The following is a 21,409-nucleotide window of genomic DNA, read 5'->3' as shown; positions in this document are numbered from 1 at the left end:
GGCTGCTTAGAAATTAAGTGTTAACGAGCAGTTGGACAGGTGTACCTAATAAAGTGGCCGGTGAGTGTACATTATTGTAGAAACAAGGCAAACTATGACATGTCCTATCTTCTGTGCGTTTTATATTTTCTTTTGATTAACTTCTCTCTGGCGTTTGCCCTCCAGTCCCTGAGGTAGAAGGAGAAAGTGACAGCATCAGCTCCCTGTGCACTCAGATAGCCTCAGCATTCAGTGGACCCCCAGAGGACCCCTTCTCCTCAGCACCAATGCCCAAACCCGCTTCATCCCCACAGTCTCCTGTAGCACCAGGTAACATTAGCTAAACCTCTTCTTAGACCCTTACTATCTAACATGTGGAACTGGCCATCTGCACTGTGAGGAACTCAGTTGATGGGTTATAGTGTTCTGGACAGCCGTGGGATTCAACTACAACGTTTTAAATAAACAAAACGCATATTTTTGCGGCTCTGGTATTTACTGTCAAAAGGTTTTATTAAATAGATCGCAGTACCAGACAATTAGTGCTGAGCGATATGGAGAAAATCAAATATCACAATATTTTTGACCAAATACCTCATTATCAATACCGCAACGATATTGTAGTGTTGACTATCGGTGCTTTCACAAAGTATTTACACAATGAGATTTTTGGATAATAATCAGTAATGTGGATATAATGTCTGAGTGGGTAAAGGTAAATAATAGAACAGTTACAACAGTCTGGTAAGATCAGAAAATGACACATCTTTAAAGTAATGCAGCCTTTAAAACCAGGAAAAGACACCACTTATGTCATATTACAATATTAAAATATCCAAGATCTTAGATGATATCTAGCCTCATATCACAATATCAATATAATATTGATATATTGCCCAGCTGTACTCACAATTGTAGCAACAGATTTTAGCTTCTTGTATCTACAAAAATATAAGTCTAGAGATTCACAATAACTGTAATAAACATATAATCAGTTTTGCACTTGCTATAAATAACGGACACAATCAGGGAATTATGAAGCACACAGTAATAAATTGTTTTTTTTTAAAGTTCTGTGGCAAACTAATCTGGCCAACAGTCTTATTCATTGCCCACATTTTGACTGTCATTCATCTCTGCTGAAATTGAATAGACTTCCAGTGAAGATTGTGTTGCTTGCAGTTCAACTTTGTAGTCAGAGAATGTGTGCCTGCTCATATTTTAACTACAATTGTAACATTGATTTAACATGCAGAATTTGCTCAATTTTAAGACCGCTAATTAACTGCACGGTCATATTGTGCATGTCTAACAAAAGATCGATCCTCGTCAGCCGACACATAAGCCTGCTTGTACTAGCTTTCGTCTCTTATCTGCTGTAGTGAACGGCACAGCTCCTGCCTTCTCTGTTGCTGCTGCTGCTACTGCTAACCCCCCACTTCTGCCCCCTGCTCTGCCTGCTCGAGACACTAACCCCTGGGCTAAGACCCCAGCAGTGGCACCGGCCTCAGCACAGCCAGGTAAGCAGCCCTTCAGTGAGGCTAAATTGACAAGTTTGGATGTCACAGGGTGCACGAAGAGTTTACTTAACTAAAAATAAAGGATATGGACATTACAAAGTTCCTTTGAATTATTGTCAAAGTCAAAGGTCCTCTAATTCTTGCATCGTGTTTCTGAAGATGTCAATCATAGAATAATGTCAATAGTTTTTTTATTGTATAACAAAAAATGAGTTGTCATCAGACTCTCCTAAATCAGATGTTCCCCATTTCCAAACTGCCCATATTATGAAAAATCCCTTTTTCTGGGATTTGGGGTGTTATTTTGTGTCTCTGGTGCTTCCACACACATACAAACTTGGACTAATAACTATCCATGGTGTTTTGAGTGAGATCCGGTTTCTGAATGTCCTCTGCCTTCAGTCTCCAGGTGAGCTGTTCAACATCTGCACTGCTTTCTACGTCACTAGAGACGAGGTGGCTAACCGTAGCACATGCTAGCTCGTTTTCAATGTCAAAAAACTGCTACAGCACACACTAGTTCATCATAATCTCCAAAAGAACTACTTCCTGTCCCTGTTGTGCAGATCTTCCACACGTGGCCCTGGTCTAGAAGAAGTCTCCCAGCTAATCCTGCCTTGTACTGACCAAAGCTGGAGAAAGTTATTTAGCTGATGGGGTCTTAACTAGCTACTGAGCATGTGCAACAACCACCAAAGATAGTATAGAAGTGAGACGTCTCACTCTGGAGCTAAAACGGAGAACTAAACACACAGGGTGAAAAGAGCATCTGCAGCAATGTGCAGTACAACAAAAATATGGTGTTTTTTGAAAATGAAACCATGTAAACCTATTCTGGAACAACCTCAAAATATAGTTATGAACCTGAAAATGAGCAGAATATGGACACTTTAAACTAAACTAAGCTATGATAACTGGCTGCTGGCTGTAGCATTATATTTAACAGGCAAATATGAGAGTGGTATCAATCTTCTTCACCAGAAAGCCGATTAGCATATTTCCAAAAATGTCTAAAAACTACTATTCATTTAAACCAACCAGCTATGACCTAAGAGTATGAATCTTTACTGTTATTTGCAACTCGCAACCAGGAATTTCATCAGTATGTATTTTTATCTAACTGATGAACTGTTGCTGTTGTTCTCCCAATTAAGTTTGTTTGATGTGTATTTACTTCCTTTGTTTTGCCTTTCTGTGCACTTTCTGCCAACAGGAAGTAACTGGTCATCCCCTACTCCGGTGATAGTGGTCCCCCCCACATCCTCCCCATCCATGTCCTCACACAAACGCACACCATCAGAAGCAGACCGCTGGCTAGAAGAAGTCACCAAGTCTGTCCGAGTCCCGCAGCCTAACCCCATCGTGGCAGCAGCCCAGCAGCCCACCCAGCCGTTCTCTGCCCCTGTGGCTATGCCTGTGCCGTCTGTTCCCCCGGTGGCCTTCGTGTCCTCTCTGCCCTCGGCCGTGCCCATGTTGCCCCCTCGCCAGCCGGCCTTCCACGCTCAGGCTCCAGCTTCCTACCCGATGCCCAACGGGCTGCCTTTCCCTCAGCCTAGCCTGCCCGTGGTCGGCATCACTCCTTCACAGATGGTGGCGAATGTGTTTGGCTCAGCCACACAACCGCAGCCATATCCCGTCTCGGCCTCCACGACACCGCAGCATGATCCCCGGGCCGCCGGCAACATCAGCCCGTTCATCAAACCACCACAATTAAATGCAGTGAACCCTGCTCCCCTCCAGCCATCCAATGGTAGTGTGACCTTTAACGGGGCAGACAGTTGGGCTGCTCCGTCCCAACTCGCTCCATCCTCCCCGGCCACCCAGCCACCCCCACAGCCGCAGGAAGATGCCTTCGAGGCCCAGTGGGCAGCCTTGGAGGGCCGCTCGCGCCAGCGCACCACAGCCTCCCCAACAAATCCTTTCTCCACTGAGCTGCACAAGACCTTTGAAATCCAGCTCTGACTGTACAATAGGGAGGCCATTTTAGTTGGGGAAGCAGATGTATGATTGACTAAAGAAGAAAAGGGGAACGTCCTCCTGTGCCTCGCTTCATCTCGGTTTCAGTGGACAAGCTCAGCAGGACCGAAAAGAACCGTGACACAGCGGAGAGCAACGGGTGACTCAACAGGAAGCAGAACTCTGCACAGCAGTGATGGGAGAAAAAAACAAAACCAGTTGCTGTGAACAAGAGTGCAGCTCCCCAGGCATTTCATTAGCATTGTCTGTATTGTTTTGTTTGTGCTGTGAAGCGCAAGGTCATCATTACCCTGTGGAATATCTGCACCAAGCCACACCAAGCCCCCTGTCAGCCCCCATGTACCCACCCAGGTGTGGTGACTCCCGTCCCCGGCCAGCCTTGGCTCGGTCCTGCTCCCAGCTTCTCTGTTGACAGGACGAGACCTCCCTCCCCTGGCAGAGGAACTGCAGCACTGAGAGAACTCAGCTTCCAGATGAGAAGTTGTCAATATAACTTCCCAATCAGAAGAATTAAGTGAGACAAAATGCCAAAATCTTTATTTTTATGCATTAAGTATATTTTAAATAGCTTTGGAACCTAACAGAAGAGTTGTAAGTAATCGTGCCAAAGGCACAGCCTATCTACAATGAGACAAAATTTATGTTCATGTATACAAGAAATGATCGTATATATTATACATGAATGTACATATATATATATATATATATATATATATATATATATCTATAAAGAATCTATACTGTACACACAGCTTACAGCAGTGCTAATTTTTAATGTGATGTAAAGAGATTTTTTGAAGGGACAGCTGCTTTACTTTTGTGTTTTGTTTTTATTTCATTTTATTTTTGAAGAAAAGACTCTCTATTGCCGTCTTTTGCATCCTGGGATTGGATGTGAAACATCTCACTGTAAATAGGGTATCATTGCAGCAACAATCAATGTGGACCTAGCAATGGTGGTGGTGCCCAACTGGTTGCCTCTCTTACCTGTGCTCAGTTTTTAATAGTTTAGTACACATCACTACTTACCATTTTACTTCTTCATTGTCATTCTTTTTTGTGTGTGGTAATGACCTTGTTTTTTTATTTAACATAGTAGGGTGTGTCATCTATTGTTTCTCCACTGCTAATATTAGTTTTTGTAAGTAGTTGATTTCTAAATTTTGATTTTGCACAAGCACTAAGTAGATGATTTGACGTGACAGGTGCTGACCCGCCCTGACCTCTGTTAGCCTGCTGTGGGTCCGACGGTCAGCACAATACTACTGGGAGATAAAAACGGTTTCCTCTCTCACTGTCTGATTTCTCTCATGTCAGGTTTTTTTTTTTTTTCTTTTTTTAAATCAAACTTGTGAATATGATCTATTTTTCCATTTTGTAATTATTTCATTACTTTATTCCACTTCTCTGAAGAAATATTGAAGCTAAAAGATTGAATAAATTGATGGTGATAAAGGAAAAAGTGGTCTGTGTTCTTGAGTGAATACAGTCATGTTTTGAATTTATTCACATTGATGACTAAACAGGTACCAGTCATCTGGGTACAAGCTATAGCTTAAACAATGAGTCGGTTAAAAAATTTTGTATATATTTATAAAACAAAAATGACAAACATCCACTGGTTCCAGCCTCTCAGGTTTGATTTATATGATTGTATTTAATATCTTTTGGTTTTAAACAATTTTAGACAAAACAAGCCATTTGAATGGGCTTCCTTGGACCCTGGAAAACTTAAATGGGCATATTTATTTCCTTCACTGAATGTAAATGGGGAAAATAATTGGTCTAATAATTCAGAATAAAAAGAATGTCACTGCACAGCCCTAGTACAAGCACATGTATAATATGTTTAATGTACGAATATTAAGGAAAAGAACGAGAAGCAGCGTCTAAAAGATGTTAAACTGAGTGGGCTGTTGACATTACTGCAAGTTCTTTGCACAAATCATGAAGGATGCATTTATATTAGACCTTTGTTTGTGGTTTGGCTTTTAAGGCCTTTATTCACAGGGCAGCTTTAAGGCGGGAAAGGGGAGAGCGGGGGGGGGGCAACGTGCACTGGGTGAGCTAGAGGTCGCCCCATTTTAAGTAGCTGATTTATGAATGAGATTATTATTGCAGCGTTATAAGAACAATGCTGCAACAAATTGGCTGTTGTGTGGACGCAGAAGTGAGTCTGTTGTTATTCCACCCTTCCAGCAGGTGGCGCTGATTGGACAGCGTCGTCCCGGTGCAGCAGCAGCAGCAGCAGCGTCGATATAAATACAGCCCAGAAGCCATGTATCATTTCATTAAAGAGAAGCAAGAATACATGTGTGTTGAGCTAGCGTTAGAAACGTAAAGGTAAGATTCCAACTTCCTCTGTTAGTAGACAGGAGTATGGCGCTGCTGTTATGCAGTAACGGTGTTGTATCCATCAGCACAAGGACGCAGGACTGCACAAGCCGCCGAGTTAACGGGCTAGCAAGTTAACCGGCTGGCTTTAGTGGCTTACCAGACTAACGGTGGTTGGAATTTGCCTTAACGAGAATAGTGAACCACAAAAAAATGGCAGGAATTAATGTCCGGTAGTCTTGCTTTAAAACTAGTTTCTAGTTTGTGTTTGAACCCGGTTTACTTTTGGACGCCGTTGTGCAGCAGCTAACGGCGACGCTAGCACAGTCTGAACTGCTAGCTAGCTAGCTAGCTAGCTGTGAAACGGCCACTTCAGCGCTCGAGTGACAGCTCATATGAACTCGCGTGAACCCTACTGAGTCGTCATGTAGCAGCTAGCTAAGTATCCAGCTAAACAAACGCTGCTGTAAAGGTTTTGCTTATAAATTGACATCACGCAGATGGGTCGGGCTAAATGACCATTAGCAAGCCAGTTAACGCATTAGCTAACGAGACACAACTTGACCTGCCGGTGTTGCACTAAATGCTGTCATCCATTCAGTTCTGGGACCTACCTGTAATTTTGGCCACACCATTATATTGTACTCTATCACATACTTTACTTTTGAGCTGTTGCTAAACATGATGGCCCATAGTGTTTGATAGGTCCCAGATGTTGATAGCAAAATCTGTGTTGTATAACGTTAAATGAGTCTGTCTGCACAGGACTAACTCATCTGTACAAGTCCAGACTTTTCACATGCTATTAATCCTCTAACGTTACAGAATATGAGAGACAGCTTTGGCTACATATAAACCTGCCATGCCTTGAACTTGCACATCATGTATAATTGCTTATTCATTCTGGTTATACGGATGTCGTCATCACCCCTTGTATGCCTATATTAATGGATCATGTACTGGTTATATTTTTCTTTTTTTTTTACCTGTCTTTATGAATGGAGGACCTTTTTGGTGTTGCCTTTTGTTTCAGAGAGATGCGGTGCCTGTCCAGATCCCAGAACCGGAGCCGAGTTTACATGGGAGCCCACTGACACCAAAGAAAGGTAAAACATCCCCCACCTTTTAACAAGCGCACTGGTTTGTACATGCAGATCCAGCCACTGAGGACCAACTGGGATTGTGTGCTTTTTGGCTCTAGGTTTGCACTTTTCAGCCAGCCGTGGATCACTACACATCACCATGTCTCATCGAGGGTCCGTAACTGCGGTCATATCAGTACTGGGGGCGACCTTAGGAGGACTGCTCATATGGCAAGTTTACCGAACAAAAAGGAAGAGGCGGCCTTCCGTCCAGAAGGTGGCTGCTCCTGTGGACTCTCCGTGTCCTGTTGAAAAGGATTTTACAGCCGTGGAGTATCCATACACCAAACTGCCATGTGTGCTGGAAAAGGAGTTTAAGGCTGTGGAGTGTCAGACTACACAACCGCCTCCTCCTGTGCAGATGCCCTCGTCTGAACAGCTGCTGCGGGTGAAACCAGTAATTGTGAGCTCTGAAGAAGAATGGCAGCAGCTGTGGCCACTGATGCAAAAAGATCTGTCAGTGTTCCCTGTGCTGGGGCTGGACTGTGAATGGGTAAAGACCAAAGGCGTAAGAAATACCCGTTTCATGTATGAAGAGGAAAAAACCACCCTGAATGATTGATTTGGCCGTTGAGCACTATAGGAATTCAGATCTGTTCTAAAACACCGGCCCTTTTTTCCTGTGGTTTTAGATGTTGAATAAACTGTAATTTAAATAAAAAACAGATTAAAACAGGAGTGACAGCCTGATAGACCAGAAAGCAATTCAATCAAAAGTAAAGCTTATTCTAAATATAAATGGCATTTAACATCCAATGTGCAGGTTTCTACTAGTGTCAGGTAATCAGAAGGGTGGGGTTTTCATTTAAACATCCACCTATAGCATTTCAAATTGCTCGTGGTTTGGTCTGACCTGGCTGCCGTTTCCTGTTGCAGGTGTCTGTGAAAGGCCGACCCTCTGCAGTCTCCCTGCTGCAGATGGCCACCTATTCCGGGCTCTGTGTCCTGGTGAGGCTGCTGGCGTTTCACAGTAGCCAGCAGCCGTTTCCCCTCAGCCTAATGGAAGTCCTCCGAGATCCCCACATTTTGAAAGTTGGCGTTGGTTGCTATGAAGATGGCAAGCGGCTGACGCGTGACTACGGCTTGTCGCTGACGTGTACAGTTGACCTGCGCTACCTTGCCTTAAGACAAAGGTACAGTTTGGTCCTGGAAGTTCCTTCTTAGAAAGAAGGATACTTTTTCCTCTTGTTTGGTTGTAATATCTATATAAAATGCAAATGCTCCTCTTAAATTGTGTATCCGTTCCCAGGCAAGCTAAGGTGAATAATGGCCTGAGTCTGAAGTCTTTGGCTGAAGACCTGTTGAATATATCTCTAGATAAATCCCTGGAGCTCCGCTGCAGTGACTGGGAGGCCGATCAACTGACGCTGCAGCAGGTGGAGAGTCATCGTATTACATATTTCTCCACATTGTTCATATTTCTAACTTTCCACTCTTTGCTTTAGTAAATAAATCTACTTGAGAAATTAGAGTTGTGAAGTTGGGAGGTGTTTAGGCTGGTTTTAGTAATCCTTAATTTCTCCATAGAAAACGTTGGGTGACGGACGGTTGATGTACTTGGATGGGAATGAAACTCCTACTTAGGGCAGGGAACCAAATTTAAAACCCTTTAGGCACCGACCGAGTTGCCTCCTAAAGTATCGGAGAATTCCTTCATTCAGTCATTCAGCACCCGATTTCTAGTGAGCCTGGAAGCATGGAGCGTGCTTCCACCAAGATGTAGGAATGTTACACGCTCTATAGGCAGGCAGCAACAACTCCACGTTACACACACACTGATGAGTCTAATGGAGTAGGAACTGAAAGATTATTGAATGTTATTTTTTATCATATCATAATACTCTGGATTGAATCATCAGTACAACAGAAAACAAACCATTTAGAAAGTTTTATTAAATGTTTTAGTTAGTTGAATTAAGTTTTTAAATAATGACATAGTTCATAAACCTGTAGGACTGTGAAATAACTGTTTTTCCCAGTGGCTCAACCCCCCCCCGTGACACGGTTCCTGTCTTCATGTCTTCATCTGTTTGCTGTAGATGACTTACGCTGCCAGAGATGCCCAAGCTTCCATCGCTCTCTTCCTCCATCTCCTCTGCCTTTACTCCTCTGCCGGGCCCGACTCTTCCAGCGGGAGCTCTCACTCCGAGTTGGTCTCCCGCTGCCAGGGCCTGGTGGACGTGCCCTTTAGGAGCCGGGGAGACGGAGACGACAGGGCCTCTGACGGAGAAAGGAGGCGGAAAATGCGGAAAACGCCCCCGTGTGAAAGCCCCGAGTCTGGAGATCAGCAAGTCCCAGACCCTCGAAGGAATAAGAGGAAGCCTCTGGGTGTGGGCTATTCTGCCAGGTGAGGATGGACTACTACTACTACTACTACTACTACTACTACTACTACTACTGGGCTGCAGAATGGAAATGTCAAATGCTAGATTCCAATTACTAAGTCTTTTTGTTCAACCGCTCTCTGTTACAGGAAGTCTCCACTCTATGATAACTGCTTCCTCCATGCTCCAGACGGCCAGCCTCTGTGTACCTGTGACAAGAAGAAAGCCAAATGGTACCTAGATAAAGGAATAGGAGGTACACTGGATAACTCCCAACATGTTAACATTAAACTTGAGTTTAAAGCTGCAGTGGGTCGATTGCAACAAATAGCAGAGTTTAAAGAAGTGAGATCTCTTCCTGCAGCTCTCCCTCTCTCCTGTCACACAGGAAGTACATGTACAGAACAGCCAATAGGAACGCTTTATTGTTCCCTTCCTCTCAGATCACTTACATCAATTACAACTTGTTAAAGGTTATTACGTATTGTTTGCCCACCACAGCTTTAAGCTACAAGATGCATCTTTTTGCCATTTTTGAAATCTGTCCTTCATTCCGTTGAGAGTTCTACTCTTGCCATTGTTTACCCGGGGATATTTCTGCAGTATATGGCTGAAGATGAAATTGACTTTATTTGTGCTTCTGACCCAGTGCTCCAGAGTGAGGAGCCTTTTGTAGTGAGGCTGCTGTTTGAGCCGTCGGGACGTCCTGACTCCCAACAGGACTATTATCTCACTGCAAAGGAGAATCTCTGTGTGGTCTGCGGGAAAGAAGAGTCCTACATCAGGTCGACTTCTTTTACTTACTTGGTTTTTAACCTCAATTCATCTGAATTTAAAGTTATTTTTTTCCCTCTGGTTTAGAAACATCTGTACATTTCTGTTAAACTAGGAATTAATTATTTAAATTATATTTAATGGGCAGTTGTCTTTTCTTTTTCTTTTTTTTGTCCAATTGCAAAAACCTCCAGTGATCTAAAACAGAAAAGCAGCAAATTGTCACATTTCAGATGCTTAAAGCAGTGCTTTTCATTTCTGATACATGAATGAATCGGGTTGTTTCAGGACGACATTAAACGGTACACGTTAAGGCCCGTTGTGTTACTTTTCCTTTAGCCAAGGAGTCCATTAAACACTAAGAATGCACCAAATGTTATGCTAAGAGCCCATGTTTTTTAAGATAATAGAACTATGAACTTAATTACGTGACATGTCTTATTAATGTATTTTTCCTGCGGTCCCACAGGAAAAACATTGTGCCACATGAGTACAGACGGCATTTTCCCACCGAGATGAAGGACCACAACTCCCATGATATCCTGCTGCTGTGCACCAGCTGCCACGCCGCCTCCAACGTGCACGACGGCTTCCTGAAGCAGCGTCTGGCTGAAGAGTTCGCCGCCCCTCAGGGCTGCGAGGAGGGAGTCCGTCTGCTGGAGGACTCGGACCGGCGCCACGTACGTTCGGCGGCTCGGGCTCTGCTCACCGCCGCGGGACTGCCGGAGCAGCGGCGGGGAGAGCTGCAGGCCGCGATCAAGAGGTTCCTCGGCATGAACGAGGACCAGGAGCTGACGGATGAGGGGCTGCAGCAGGCCGCCGATTTGGAGACGAGGTGAATTTATACTCTGGCTGTGTGACGACAGATTTACACTCCCACTGAACCAAATTCTTCTATTTTGTTTCATTTATATGGGTGTAATAATTCAGTTAGAGACAAATGATTCACTCCGGAACCTAACTAGCTAAACCCTTAAACTCTTTAGAGATAAAACTGGGAATACAATTTGGAGTGGGAGTCCAGAACGAAGATGGGTGTGGACCAAAAATTTGAAATACCCTCAAGCACTGTTGGTGTGTGCCACAGAGCAGGAGGGGCTGGGAAATATTCATATCTGAAAACATGAGCCACAAGTGATCCCTCGGCCCATAAAGGCATACGGTGAAGGATGTTCATGTGCGTCCTGAGGCCATGAACACATAAAAGCCAAGCTGGGTAGCGTGTATTTTATTTACACCAACATGTGGAAAACAGGCTCCACTTCTGACAAACAATAAAATGGGTAATAAATACAAGACCAACACCAGTTAGGAGACACAAGTTCCTTGATTTCCTTTTATGGGGCTAATTTGTGGTTTCTGTTTTTGAAACTGTTGCTAATGGACTCCAGTCAGTTAGTGGTTACCTTTACCTGTTCATAACCCTTACTGCACTGAGTGAAGCCTGTGTGATACTGGAATATTTTATTTACAAAAAGTGATATTTTGAGAATAAACTGGTTGATCAAATACGTGTTTCAAACCACCTTAAAAACCTCGTTTGACCTTTCGGCCCTCCAGTTTACCGGTCAGGCGTTAATAGTCCCGTTGATCTATACACAGGCAGTCTTTAAAGAGCCGGTACCGGCAGCGAGTCTGCTCTCGCCCTCTGACTGCTCCTCTCTCCTCTGAAGGATCTTCAACGAGGCGTACGTGGCTCACGGTCTGAAGGTGGTGCAAGCCAGTACCAAGCAGGGCCTGCGGGGCCTGATGGACCTGGAGCGCCGCTGGAGGCAGCACTTCCTCAGCACCATGCAGCCTCGCCACCTGCCTCCTCTCTGGGCCGTTGACCACAACCACAGCAAGTTCCTCCGCAAATACGGAGAGGACCTGCCCATCAAACTCAACTGACCAGGAGAGGAAACCCTCATCTGCTAGTTGGATTTGAAAACTTCCACAGCCACTCCTTTAGTTGGTGAGCTAATCGAGCAGCCTGGACCAATGTTAATGAAATGTCAACAGCGTGTTCAAGTTCCCACGATGAGAGTGTGTGTGTGTAAATGCACTCAATCTGCGATCGCCATTGGACGGCATTTCACTTAATTTCCAGTGCCAGTAAGCTGCTGCTAGGTTGCTACCTAGATCCTGGATGAACTAAATGATCTGGAAGCAGTTTGAGACCCCACTAGGGGAAAGAGTTCCAGCACTGAATCTGAACAACGCTACGTCATGCAACGGCATACGGACACTTTTTTATCATGATAAATGTATAATTATTTATGACAAAGTACACATTTTTGAAATTTAACATATTTTTAGAAGAAGCTGCAGCCTGCTCTTAATGTCCTCTAAATGCACCCCCCCCCCCCTGCAGGCTAGCAGCTATCAGTCGCAGAATAAAGTGATCGCTTTGCAGAGAGGGTACTAATGACTAATGAATTTGACCTTCAGTTATTTGGGGCTCCGCCCTGCTTTTGTTTTCAGTCTATTGTCTGTTTTAAGTCAATGGATGAAATTTCCCCAAAACCATCTTTAAATCAAATTCCATCTTTTCTGTTCTTGAAAAGATGAGTTTTGGTCTCGAGGTTTGGTTCGGGGCCTGAATGGGTTCCATCTCGGTTAGTTTTTTTTTTTTTTTTAGCAGGGGGAGACGAATGCTAACCACAGTACTGTTGGCTGGTTTAGTTGGTCATTTAACCCCTTGATGTTCATGTCCTGCTGCTGATCCTCCTGAAGGTTGGGACCTCTTCCTGGCTCCTGTTTTAATGGGCCTCTTAATCCCCAAACCTGACTGGAGACGGAGCAGCAGCAGGACCCGTCCTCCTCTCCAGCAGTTTGACCACGACGTCGTTTTACACAATCCAAACTGCCCGGTGAAGAAAAGGTGTCAACTCTAATGGGATAGAAAATGCCCCAACTAACCCCCCCCCCCCCCCCCCCCCCTGTGAGGCGGATCTTTAGTGTGATACAGCTGCTTTGTCTTTAATCTAATTTTTCTGGATGTAAGCCCTGACGCTGTTTTCCTAAATTGTGAATGATACAAAAAATAAAAGTTATGTTTGTACTAATCTTCTGACTTGTTAATGAACACACATCTTCAGTTTAAAGACACGACCACATTCACTTCTTTTGGTTTTGTTTATTTCTTACAAAATCACAGTTTAATAAATAGTCTGTAAAATTGAGTACAAAAGCGTTTTTAACATTTCATATATGAATCACTCGTGACTTTCAGGTCAAAGGAGTCTTCAGTTGGATTTTTTTGTCTTTGACGTTTTATTTTTTTACAATCTAGTTTTGCTGAATTAAGGCCTCTTGATTTTGGCATCAGAACAATCTGTTAGTCAAATGTTTGTATCTGAAGTTGAATTAGTGGAGAGTCATGAGCTCTAGCGGTTTCACAGTTCAGTAATAAAACCAACACTTAACAAATGTATACCAACATGGCTCAACATGCAGATGTAATCCCTTTGTCCTAAACGCAGACGAACGAAGCCCATTTCTACTGGTCAGTGTTGGACACCGCAGGCATAATGCAGCGAGAACAATGGCACATGAGGCTGCTTCGTGGAAGGGGAGTTTTCTCTTTCTTTTAAAGAGGTTTAACTGACAAGGAGTGCAATCCTGTAGTGAAAGACACTCTGACATCGTTACTGCATCACAGTGAAACCTCTGAGGGTGGAAACACACCTGAAGCCTTTTCAAACGCTTTTTTTTTTTTTTTTTAAAGGAATAGACTTTTAGCTAATTTGCTTTGCCGATAGTTGGGTGAAAGATCGAAGCTTTAATGTTCATTAAACGTGAAGCGTAAGAACATTTACCGCCAGTTGTTAGCTTAGCATGACGATGGGAAACGGCTAGCCTCCCTCATTTAAAAGTAAGCCAATCCACCCACCAGCTCACTTCTTAACCACTACACCACTCTTGTTTAATCCCAAGTATGCTGGGACTATCTTCTGAAGTCCTGTCGTCACCGTGCGGTCGCCATCCATAGTGTGGGTTTAGCCTCTTTAAGGAAGTCACTGCTAAGAAATAACTCCTCACATAAGTCCCTGTTAACAGTGCATGGTGTTATTAAAACATGTAAGTCATGGGTGGGGTTGGAGGTGATGCTAGGCTCGTTGTGACCTCTTGGACAGAGCCAGGCTAGCCGTAGGCCCGTTTGCGGTCTTCGTGCTAAGCTACGCTAACCGTCAGATTACTTTTTATTTGCATCCGGACGTGAGAGCGGTGTCATACTTCGTACCCCAAATATCCAACTAGTCCTTTTATTAGTCTCCTAGAGTGTGTTCACCCAAACTACTGCAGAGGATTTCAACACTAAATTACTGCATATAACTCCATTTGTTCATTCCAACAAAAGACAATTTTCCATATAAAAAAAAATATGACAATGCAATTCAAAGAAATGAGAAGGCCTGTTTGATTTAACCCCAAATCTCAGAAGTTTGTTCTCTTCCTATTTGAAGGGATGGGTTACGTTCACATTCAGAACACCAGATGTTACATCATTAAACATCACATGAATTCTCTTTTCTTTGCAGATTCCATTTTTTTAAGAAGGTACACTGATTTAACAGTAAGGCATTTTCTAAACTCCTCCAATTCGCAATCAAACCTTGACCCCTAACTGTATCTTCAGAAGCTACATTTTCAATTTATATCACAAATTAGACACGTGTAGCTTTAGAATATTGACCTTTAAGGTAAAATCCATCGACAAAGAATATGGTGCACAGGTTGCACGAGGGAGAGTTGTACAACCGCTAATAAACAGAATTCCTCTTCACACGGACCAATAAGATTGTCACATTAACACAAGATGCTGCAAAAAATCATATTGCTCCACAACAAATATTCGGCTCAGTAAAGCGGGTTCAAACCAATAAATAAATAAATAAACGAGTTTAAATGAGAGTGTGACGCGGATGACACCTCTAGTTTTTTTGGTCTAAGGCTGTTTGATGCAGACGGGCCGTACGGTGTCCGTTGTGGAAAACTACGGCAGTTTGGGCGTTTTTCCTTTCTCAAACTGGGCATCTGTGTGATCATTTATGCCGTTTAGTGACCCTCAAACCTGCTTGAAACACAACTTCTAAACTACACGGGCTTCGATGACTAAACTAGTGGCTCTCAAATCCTGAAAAACCATCTCCCCTGGCGATGAGCGAGACAGGCGCCGCTGCCAACAGCCCAAACTCTTATTGCTTGCATGTTAATACATAAAGTAAGAGAAACCGTTCTCGTCCAATGACAAGGCTCCAAACGTCTAAATAAAACACGACTCTGCCTAATTTCTTTTGCCCCCCCCCCCCCCGGGTTTCTTTCTGCTTTTGCGGAGGACAGCCTCCAGTTTGGGAGAAGAAACAACGTGGACGTTTGCTGGTGCATTCAGGATGTAGCCATCACAAATTCTTTGGAGATGATGGAACCTGCGGGGACCTGTATGTACTGTCCCGTCGCAGGATGCAATGTTTGCACACACACTCTTTAGATCCAAGTAAAGACACACACACTTGTCTCATACACCCACTCTCTCTCTCACACACGCGCACACACACACTCACACTCGCTGCCTTTCTCAATGCGAAACACAATTGGCACAGATTATCAAAATAAATACCCTGGAAGCTTGGCACTATGCAAAAGAAACTTCACATTTTTGAAAGAAATCTTATAAAAAACTATTGAATAATCTCAGACTACTCCACGTTTTCGTTAACCTCACTATTACTTATATACTATATGCTGATTAAGGTTACACCAGTGTCGTAAACCTCTGAATGACTTAACTACCACGGAAACAATATAGCTCCTATTCAAATAGATTTTTTTTTCCACAAACGTACATCAAAGTGAAGTATCTAACATCTATCGGACTAGATAGTGCTGCTGTCTGGTATGCTCTCTCTTTATAGTGCCTCTTTTTTTTTTTTTTACCTCCTCTCTCTTCTTTCAAACACTTTCAAACATCGGTTCCGTAAAAATAATCTCTGAAACCCAGAAACAAAACCTCTTAAGTCCTGGGAACAGATCACGAGTCAAGTACGCCTTCCTTTGACAGATGTTTCAGCATCTGTGTGGATGTCTGTCGGGGCCCTTTCCCTCACAGGTGTCCCTCCAGGATGCTGGTGACAGCCTGGTCCAGTGAAGGGCCTGACGTGGCCCTGGTAGGGGCTGCAGAGGGGCCCTGCAGGCGCTGGAGCTCCAGGATGCTGTCGATGGCACTCTGGAGATGTTCACTGAGCATGTTGTCCTCTTGGAGGGGAGGCGGCGGCGGGCTGAACCGCTGCTCCGCTCGTGGGGACGCGTCCACCCTGTAGCATTTAAGTTTCGGGGCGCTGACATCTCTGGGAGGCAACTCAAGGTAACCAACCTGTGGCTCTGGCATAAAAAGAGGGTTCGGGGCTTTTATTTTGGAATTGGGCGCTGTCTGTGGGACTTCCTCTGCAGTGTTACAAGGCAGAGCTCCGTTGGAGATCTCCTCGTCCTGCCGAGGACCCTGGGGTGCTCCGTTGGGTGCCTGAGAGTGGCGTTCGTTCACAGCTCCGCCGTTGGTCAGCTGCCCTGTGTGGTCCCTCTTGAGTCCCGGGTCGCAGGCCGAGTTGTGAACCACCTTACGGGAGCCGGACTCCTGCTTGATGGTGAGCCTGAGAGCCCCGCGGCAGCTGGAGCGGTACGTCTTCAGTCCTGGGGGCCGGTCGGACAGTCTGGTCCAGGCTGGTGAAGAGGAGGGGCTGCCGGAGGAGCACCGCTGGGACGGACCGGCTGGGTGGGCACCGTGGGGGGAAGACGCTGATGTAGCCAAGGCCGTCAGGAATGACTCTGGAAGGAAACATGAGCACATCAGAGATTTATTCAGTTTTGTTTTGAAGGCGTCATCTTTTTAAGGTTTGTCCTTAGAACAGCTGAAGAGAGACAGGAAATGGGAAAGGGGGGGGGGGTGTATATCTTGTATATGTGTGATGTTTTCTTCAATGCCAGAGTGATTTCAGGGTAGATTAAGGGGTCATTTTGGGGAGATAGGGGCTCAAACCTATCACCTGCTATATCTCTCTATACTTAGAGATTTATGCTGTCAAATCTTATTTGGATGTGCTGTATTAGCATGCCTATGGAACATATATTAATATTTTGTCCAAAGTGCAATAATAGGCAACAGCAAGACAGCTTTCAAGACCTTCCTTCTCCTTTTTCCAACTTTCTTTTAAATTAACATAACAGCCGTGCTTTCATTTGCACTTAACCTCTCACATGTGATTTTCTCATCACGATGCAGACTCTCTCAGCACGACCCCGCTCCACGTTCACACAGCCTAATTACACATTCACACCTGGGAGCCGCGCTCTGAGGCACGGAGACATTCGTTTGGAGGAACAACTGGAGGTGTTGTGAGTCACTTTTCTCTCCTCAGTGTTGGGATTTGAAATGGATTTTTTCTACACACAGGGATCTAGGTGTGGATGATGGCTGGAACTGACCTGGGTCTCTGCGGACTCTCCGTCTGTCCTCCGCTAAAGCGTATCGCTCGGCCTGGAGGAAGAGACGCTCCAGCATCACCATCTCTGCTGACGGACTCTCCTGCTGTTAAACCAGGTCACACACACACACACACACACACACACACAGGTCCTTTGAACAGGTCCTTTCTCAGTAGATGCAGAGGAGGGGTGGTTTGGACTGGGCCTTACCTGGGCTTCTCTAACCAGTAGCTGCCTGTATTTGTTGACCATGTCCTTGGTGCGTTTCAGCAGGAAACCGGACACCGTGTCAAACTCCTGGTCCACTGTGAGCAGAGGAACATTGTTAATGATATGAAATTACACCCCGAGTCATTTTTTAGGCAAAAATACTAAAGGTTTCTCAAATGTGAGGATTTGCAGCAAAAAACTAAGAAAACCTTAGTCTGCCATGAGTGACAGAATTATGTTTATATTGTCATATATGACAATAGGAGATAGTAAACTGAATATATCTTGGTCTTGGACTGTTGGTTTAATGACATCACCTTGGGAGTCAGTAGTTGGGGAAGCCTTTTTTAATCAGGGCCTTTCATCTGATCAACTTTAAACTGGGTGTGTGTCATCTTAACATGTTAACGATGAAAAGTTATTAAAAGAAAAACTTTTCGTCGTAGGGCGTGGATGTTGAATGTTTAGCGTGGCTGTAACTACAGTGTACGCTGTCGTATCTGCTTGAAATATCCCACAATGTAATGTACTGTATAGCAACATTTTATGTTGATGCGCTACTATATATACATTTATTTTTATTGTGGTAAATGCACATCTTAAAGAATAGGTAGTTGCTGAGCGCACATGGTGAATGGAATTAGAGTAAATTACGTCCCAACTGGTGCATACTGGTGTGTACTGCTCATCTTTTTCCTTTCCATATTTTGTAAAGTGGTCTTTCTGCCATATTTTAGGAATCATCAGAAATTATTACATTCATACTGTATATTCAAACATAAACAAACTGGTGTTCCATAGCAACAATATAATCAAAGATAGAATATAGAATCAATAACCATTTGGATTGAAAACATAGGAATAGAAGTTGTTGTTGTCATAACAACACACTGAATACTGGGACCCAACTTTAGTTCTGACACACATTCAGTCAGACAGCAGTTTGTATCAGACACAGTTTGACTGACAATCCAAAGGTGCACAGTGCAACAGGAGAAGAAACACTGGAAAACATGGACTTCAACTCCAGAGAGATTCAACCAATCACTGTCTACCTCAGTTCACTTGAAGAACAAGTACGGCGTGAGCTGAAGGACGGCGAGGTGACGCTCAGCCAATGTGAATCTGAGGGGAGAGTTCACCTGATCATCCGAGAGGACCTGCTGGCCGGTCTCCTGGATCAGCTCCAACTACAGAGAGGGCCTCAGTTGGGGCCATGACACAGAGCTGATGGAGAGGGAGATGTGGGACTTGAAAGTTCAGCTGGCGGAACGTGTCCCCTCCCCACCCAGGGAAACAGAGCATCTGAAATCCCTGCTTGGAAAAATCAGCAACAGGCTGCGAAAAGCCCTCAAAGATCTGGACCTGCAGTTCTTCATTACTGAAGACCTGAAGGTCGAATTGGAGCAGACGAAGGGAGAGAAGGAGGCCCTGAAAAAGGAGGTGGAGACTCAGAAGATGGAGCTTTGTAAAGAGAGACAGAAGCTCAAGGTAAGTAAGACCAACTTGGAGCTAGAGTTGGAGAGCTTTCTGGAGATGGAAAGGGCTCAAGCTCAGGAGCTGAAGGATAGATTGAGCAACATGGAGGAAGCTCTCCGAGAACAGGAGAAGGAGGCAAAGGCAATACTAGAAAGATCTCAGGCTTCCTGTAGAGCCCGGTTGGATGAGGCTCCAGCTGAACGTGTCCATTCCCCGCCAAGGGAAACAGAGCGACTGAAATCCCAGCTGGAAAAAGCCCCAAAAGATGTGGACCTGCACACCTTCATTACTGAAGACTTGGAAGTTGATATAAAGCAGATGAAGGGAGAGATGCAGGCCCTTTAAAAATATTGTGGCAACTCAGAAGTTGAAGCGTCAAGACGATTGACAGATGCTCACGGTAGGTAAGATCACCAGCGTGATGTTGGAGAGCCATCTGGAGATGGAGAGGGCTCAAGTTCAGGAGCTAAAGGATCAATTGAGCAAGGTGCATGAAGCTCTCCTAAAACATGACACGGAGGCAAAGGAGATTCTGGAAAGATCCCAGGTTTCCCATAGAGCCCAGCTGGAGATCCAAGACCAGAACAACAAGAACCTCATGGCTGCTCTTGAGAAAAAGTTTGAACAGCAGCTGTAGAGTTGTCTCAACCAGTGGAAGGAGGACAAGTCATCCCTCCTTCAGGCCACAGAAAGCCTGAAGCTAACTCAGTAGGAAAATGAGCAGGAGTGGGAGAGGACTGAGAACACCTTGAGGTCCCAGCTGGTAGATCTTCAGAGCCAGATAACGCAAAAGTCAAAGAAGAAGAAGAAGAGGTGGTACAGAAAGCTTCTGCCTGGTTGAGGAAGAGAAAATGCATTTGTACTGGTATAGTATCTGTCTGTCTGTGTGGGTCTGTGTCTTTGGGTCTGTGTCTGTCTGTGTGTGGGTCTTTGTCTGTCTGTGTGTGTGTGTGTGTGTGTGTGTGTGCGGGTCTGTGTGTGTGTGTGTGTGTGTTTGCTTGCTTGCAGGGTTCGTGAGTGCAGTAGTGTTGGAGAAGTAGAGCTTGTAGTCAGTGGACAGCCCTGTTTTCCGGGGCTGAAAGAGGAGCCGAGTGTGTGTCTCCTCCTCCGCCGGTACAAAGCCTCTCACACTGCCAAGACCTCGTAAACGCCTCCCCGTGGCACACATGGGAACTGGTCCCTTGTGGTTCCAGGCTAAGTTGTACAGGATCATGGAGCAGCAGTGGGCCCCAGAGACGCGGCATGCAGGACTATTGGTGAGTGGAAACGCCCTGATGCCCGTTTACCACTGTCCCAGTTATGGGTAAATATTCCCAGCTATGGGTAAATAGTGAAGACCCCAAATTTATTTAATAAATGTCACTTTATTATTGTTACGTTGCTGTGCATCTCCCTCTTTTGTTGTGGCCTGTGAGCCAGTCGGAACAAGTTGGGGGCTCTTATGGCATGAGTACAAAACCAGGACCTTGACTTTGGTCTTGTCAATAGAACATTTGGCAATTTGTAAGAAGTAAACTCCATTCAGAATCTTATTGGCATCCATTTCGCCATCTCATGCTCGCCATCCACTCAAAATGGCATGGAATCTGAAGCATGGCTAATTGTCATTTAATATCTAAAATGTACTGTATGGGTGTGTGTGTTTGTTAAAGTCAACTATGAACGTTACCAGCTGATGTCACTTTATTTTAACAGATGGTTTGTTTTTGGAAAAGACAGAAAAGGCTTTATCAGTTAAAATATAAATCATCATCAGTCATCAGCCAGCAGCTCACAAACCTAAATGGAAGTCATCCTGAGTGGGCAGGTGACCGGCGCAGGTGTGGTATGGCAGCAGGCGCCGAACAGCGTCCTTCAGTGTGGAAAAGGCCGGGCCGGTGAAGGGGGTCTGAACCGCTGCGTGGTCCAAACACATCTGCTGCTGGAACCTGAACAACGCAAAGAAAACTCTGTTAACCTGAGCGGCTACAGACTGGTCACGTAAAAAAACTTGGCTTTATAGATTGTTTACTCTCTGATACCAACTGTACTGGTATTCAAGGCCAAAATCTACTTCTGGACCCTTGTTGCCTCCAAGTCTTCCTAAAGTACTATAGATGGCAGCTTCTTTATATGCAGCACATAGACCTTTGTGGTCCCTAATACTGTATTTGAAGTCTCTTTATATAGACCTTAGTGGTCCCCTAATACTGTATCTGAAGTCTCTTTA

General features: G+C 44.6%; 3 protein-coding genes across 13 annotated transcripts in view; 2 read left to right on the top strand and 1 right to left on the bottom strand.

Annotated features, from left to right (window-relative positions):
• numb (NUMB endocytic adaptor protein) overlaps positions 1–4,938 on the top strand; it is a 50,813-nt gene extending 45,875 nt beyond the window's left edge. For 6 of the 8 annotated variants that reach the window (XM_034858646.1, XM_034858645.1, XM_034858641.1 and 3 more), the window contains 3 exons: positions 166–309; positions 1,362–1,499; positions 2,713–4,938. In XM_034858646.1, coding sequence (XP_034714537.1) covers positions 166–309; positions 1,362–1,499; positions 2,713–3,461 — 1,031 coding nt within the window. In that variant the 3' untranslated portion in view covers positions 3,462–4,938. The remainder of the gene's footprint in view (positions 1–165; positions 310–1,361; positions 1,500–2,712) is intronic. The other 2 variants (XM_034858643.1, XM_034858642.1) reach the window with 1 other exon arrangement.
• Positions 4,939–5,673: 735 nt separating this feature from the next.
• Positions 5,674–11,992, top strand: exd2 (exonuclease 3'-5' domain containing 2). Of its 4 annotated transcripts, none has more exons than XM_034858647.1 (10): positions 5,674–5,819; positions 6,844–6,916; positions 7,012–7,460; positions 7,829–8,085; positions 8,202–8,328; positions 8,992–9,299; positions 9,426–9,532; positions 9,926–10,061; positions 10,520–10,885; positions 11,724–11,991. In XM_034858647.1, the coding sequence occupies exons 3-10, from the start codon at positions 7,053–7,055 to the stop codon at positions 11,938–11,940; spliced, it is 1,926 nt and encodes a 641-aa protein (XP_034714538.1). In that variant the 5' UTR covers positions 5,674–5,819; positions 6,844–6,916; positions 7,012–7,052; the 3' UTR covers positions 11,941–11,991. The 4 variants fall into 4 exon arrangements, with proteins under 4 accessions (XP_034714538.1, XP_034714540.1, XP_034714539.1 ...); XM_034858649.1 differs by having other exon boundaries at positions 7,012–7,445; positions 11,724–11,989; XM_034858648.1 differs by having other exon boundaries at positions 5,713–5,819; positions 6,815–6,916.
• Positions 11,993–15,867: 3,875 nt separating this feature from the next.
• The window catches only part of si:ch211-168d23.3 (BRD4-interacting chromatin-remodeling complex-associated protein), a 14,667-nt gene continuing 9,125 nt past the window's right edge, over positions 15,868–21,409 (bottom strand). The window contains exons 9-13 of the mRNA XM_034859121.1: positions 21,254–21,290; positions 20,980–21,172; positions 17,722–17,816; positions 17,512–17,614; positions 15,868–16,854 (exon numbers count right to left, since the gene is read on the bottom strand). Coding sequence (XP_034715012.1) covers positions 16,136–16,854; positions 17,512–17,614; positions 17,722–17,816; positions 20,980–21,172; positions 21,254–21,290 — 1,147 coding nt within the window. The 3' untranslated portion in view covers positions 15,868–16,135. The remainder of the gene's footprint in view (positions 16,855–17,511; positions 17,615–17,721; positions 17,817–20,979; positions 21,173–21,253; positions 21,291–21,409) is intronic.

The sequence above is a fragment of the Etheostoma cragini genome, chromosome 20 (assembly GCF_013103735.1).
Source record: "Etheostoma cragini isolate CJK2018 chromosome 20, CSU_Ecrag_1.0, whole genome shotgun sequence".
Lineage (NCBI taxonomy): Eukaryota > Metazoa > Chordata > Actinopteri > Perciformes > Percidae > Etheostoma > Etheostoma cragini.
Note: the sequence above shows the minus strand (reverse complement) of the source record. Positions and strands in the feature narration are given on the sequence as shown.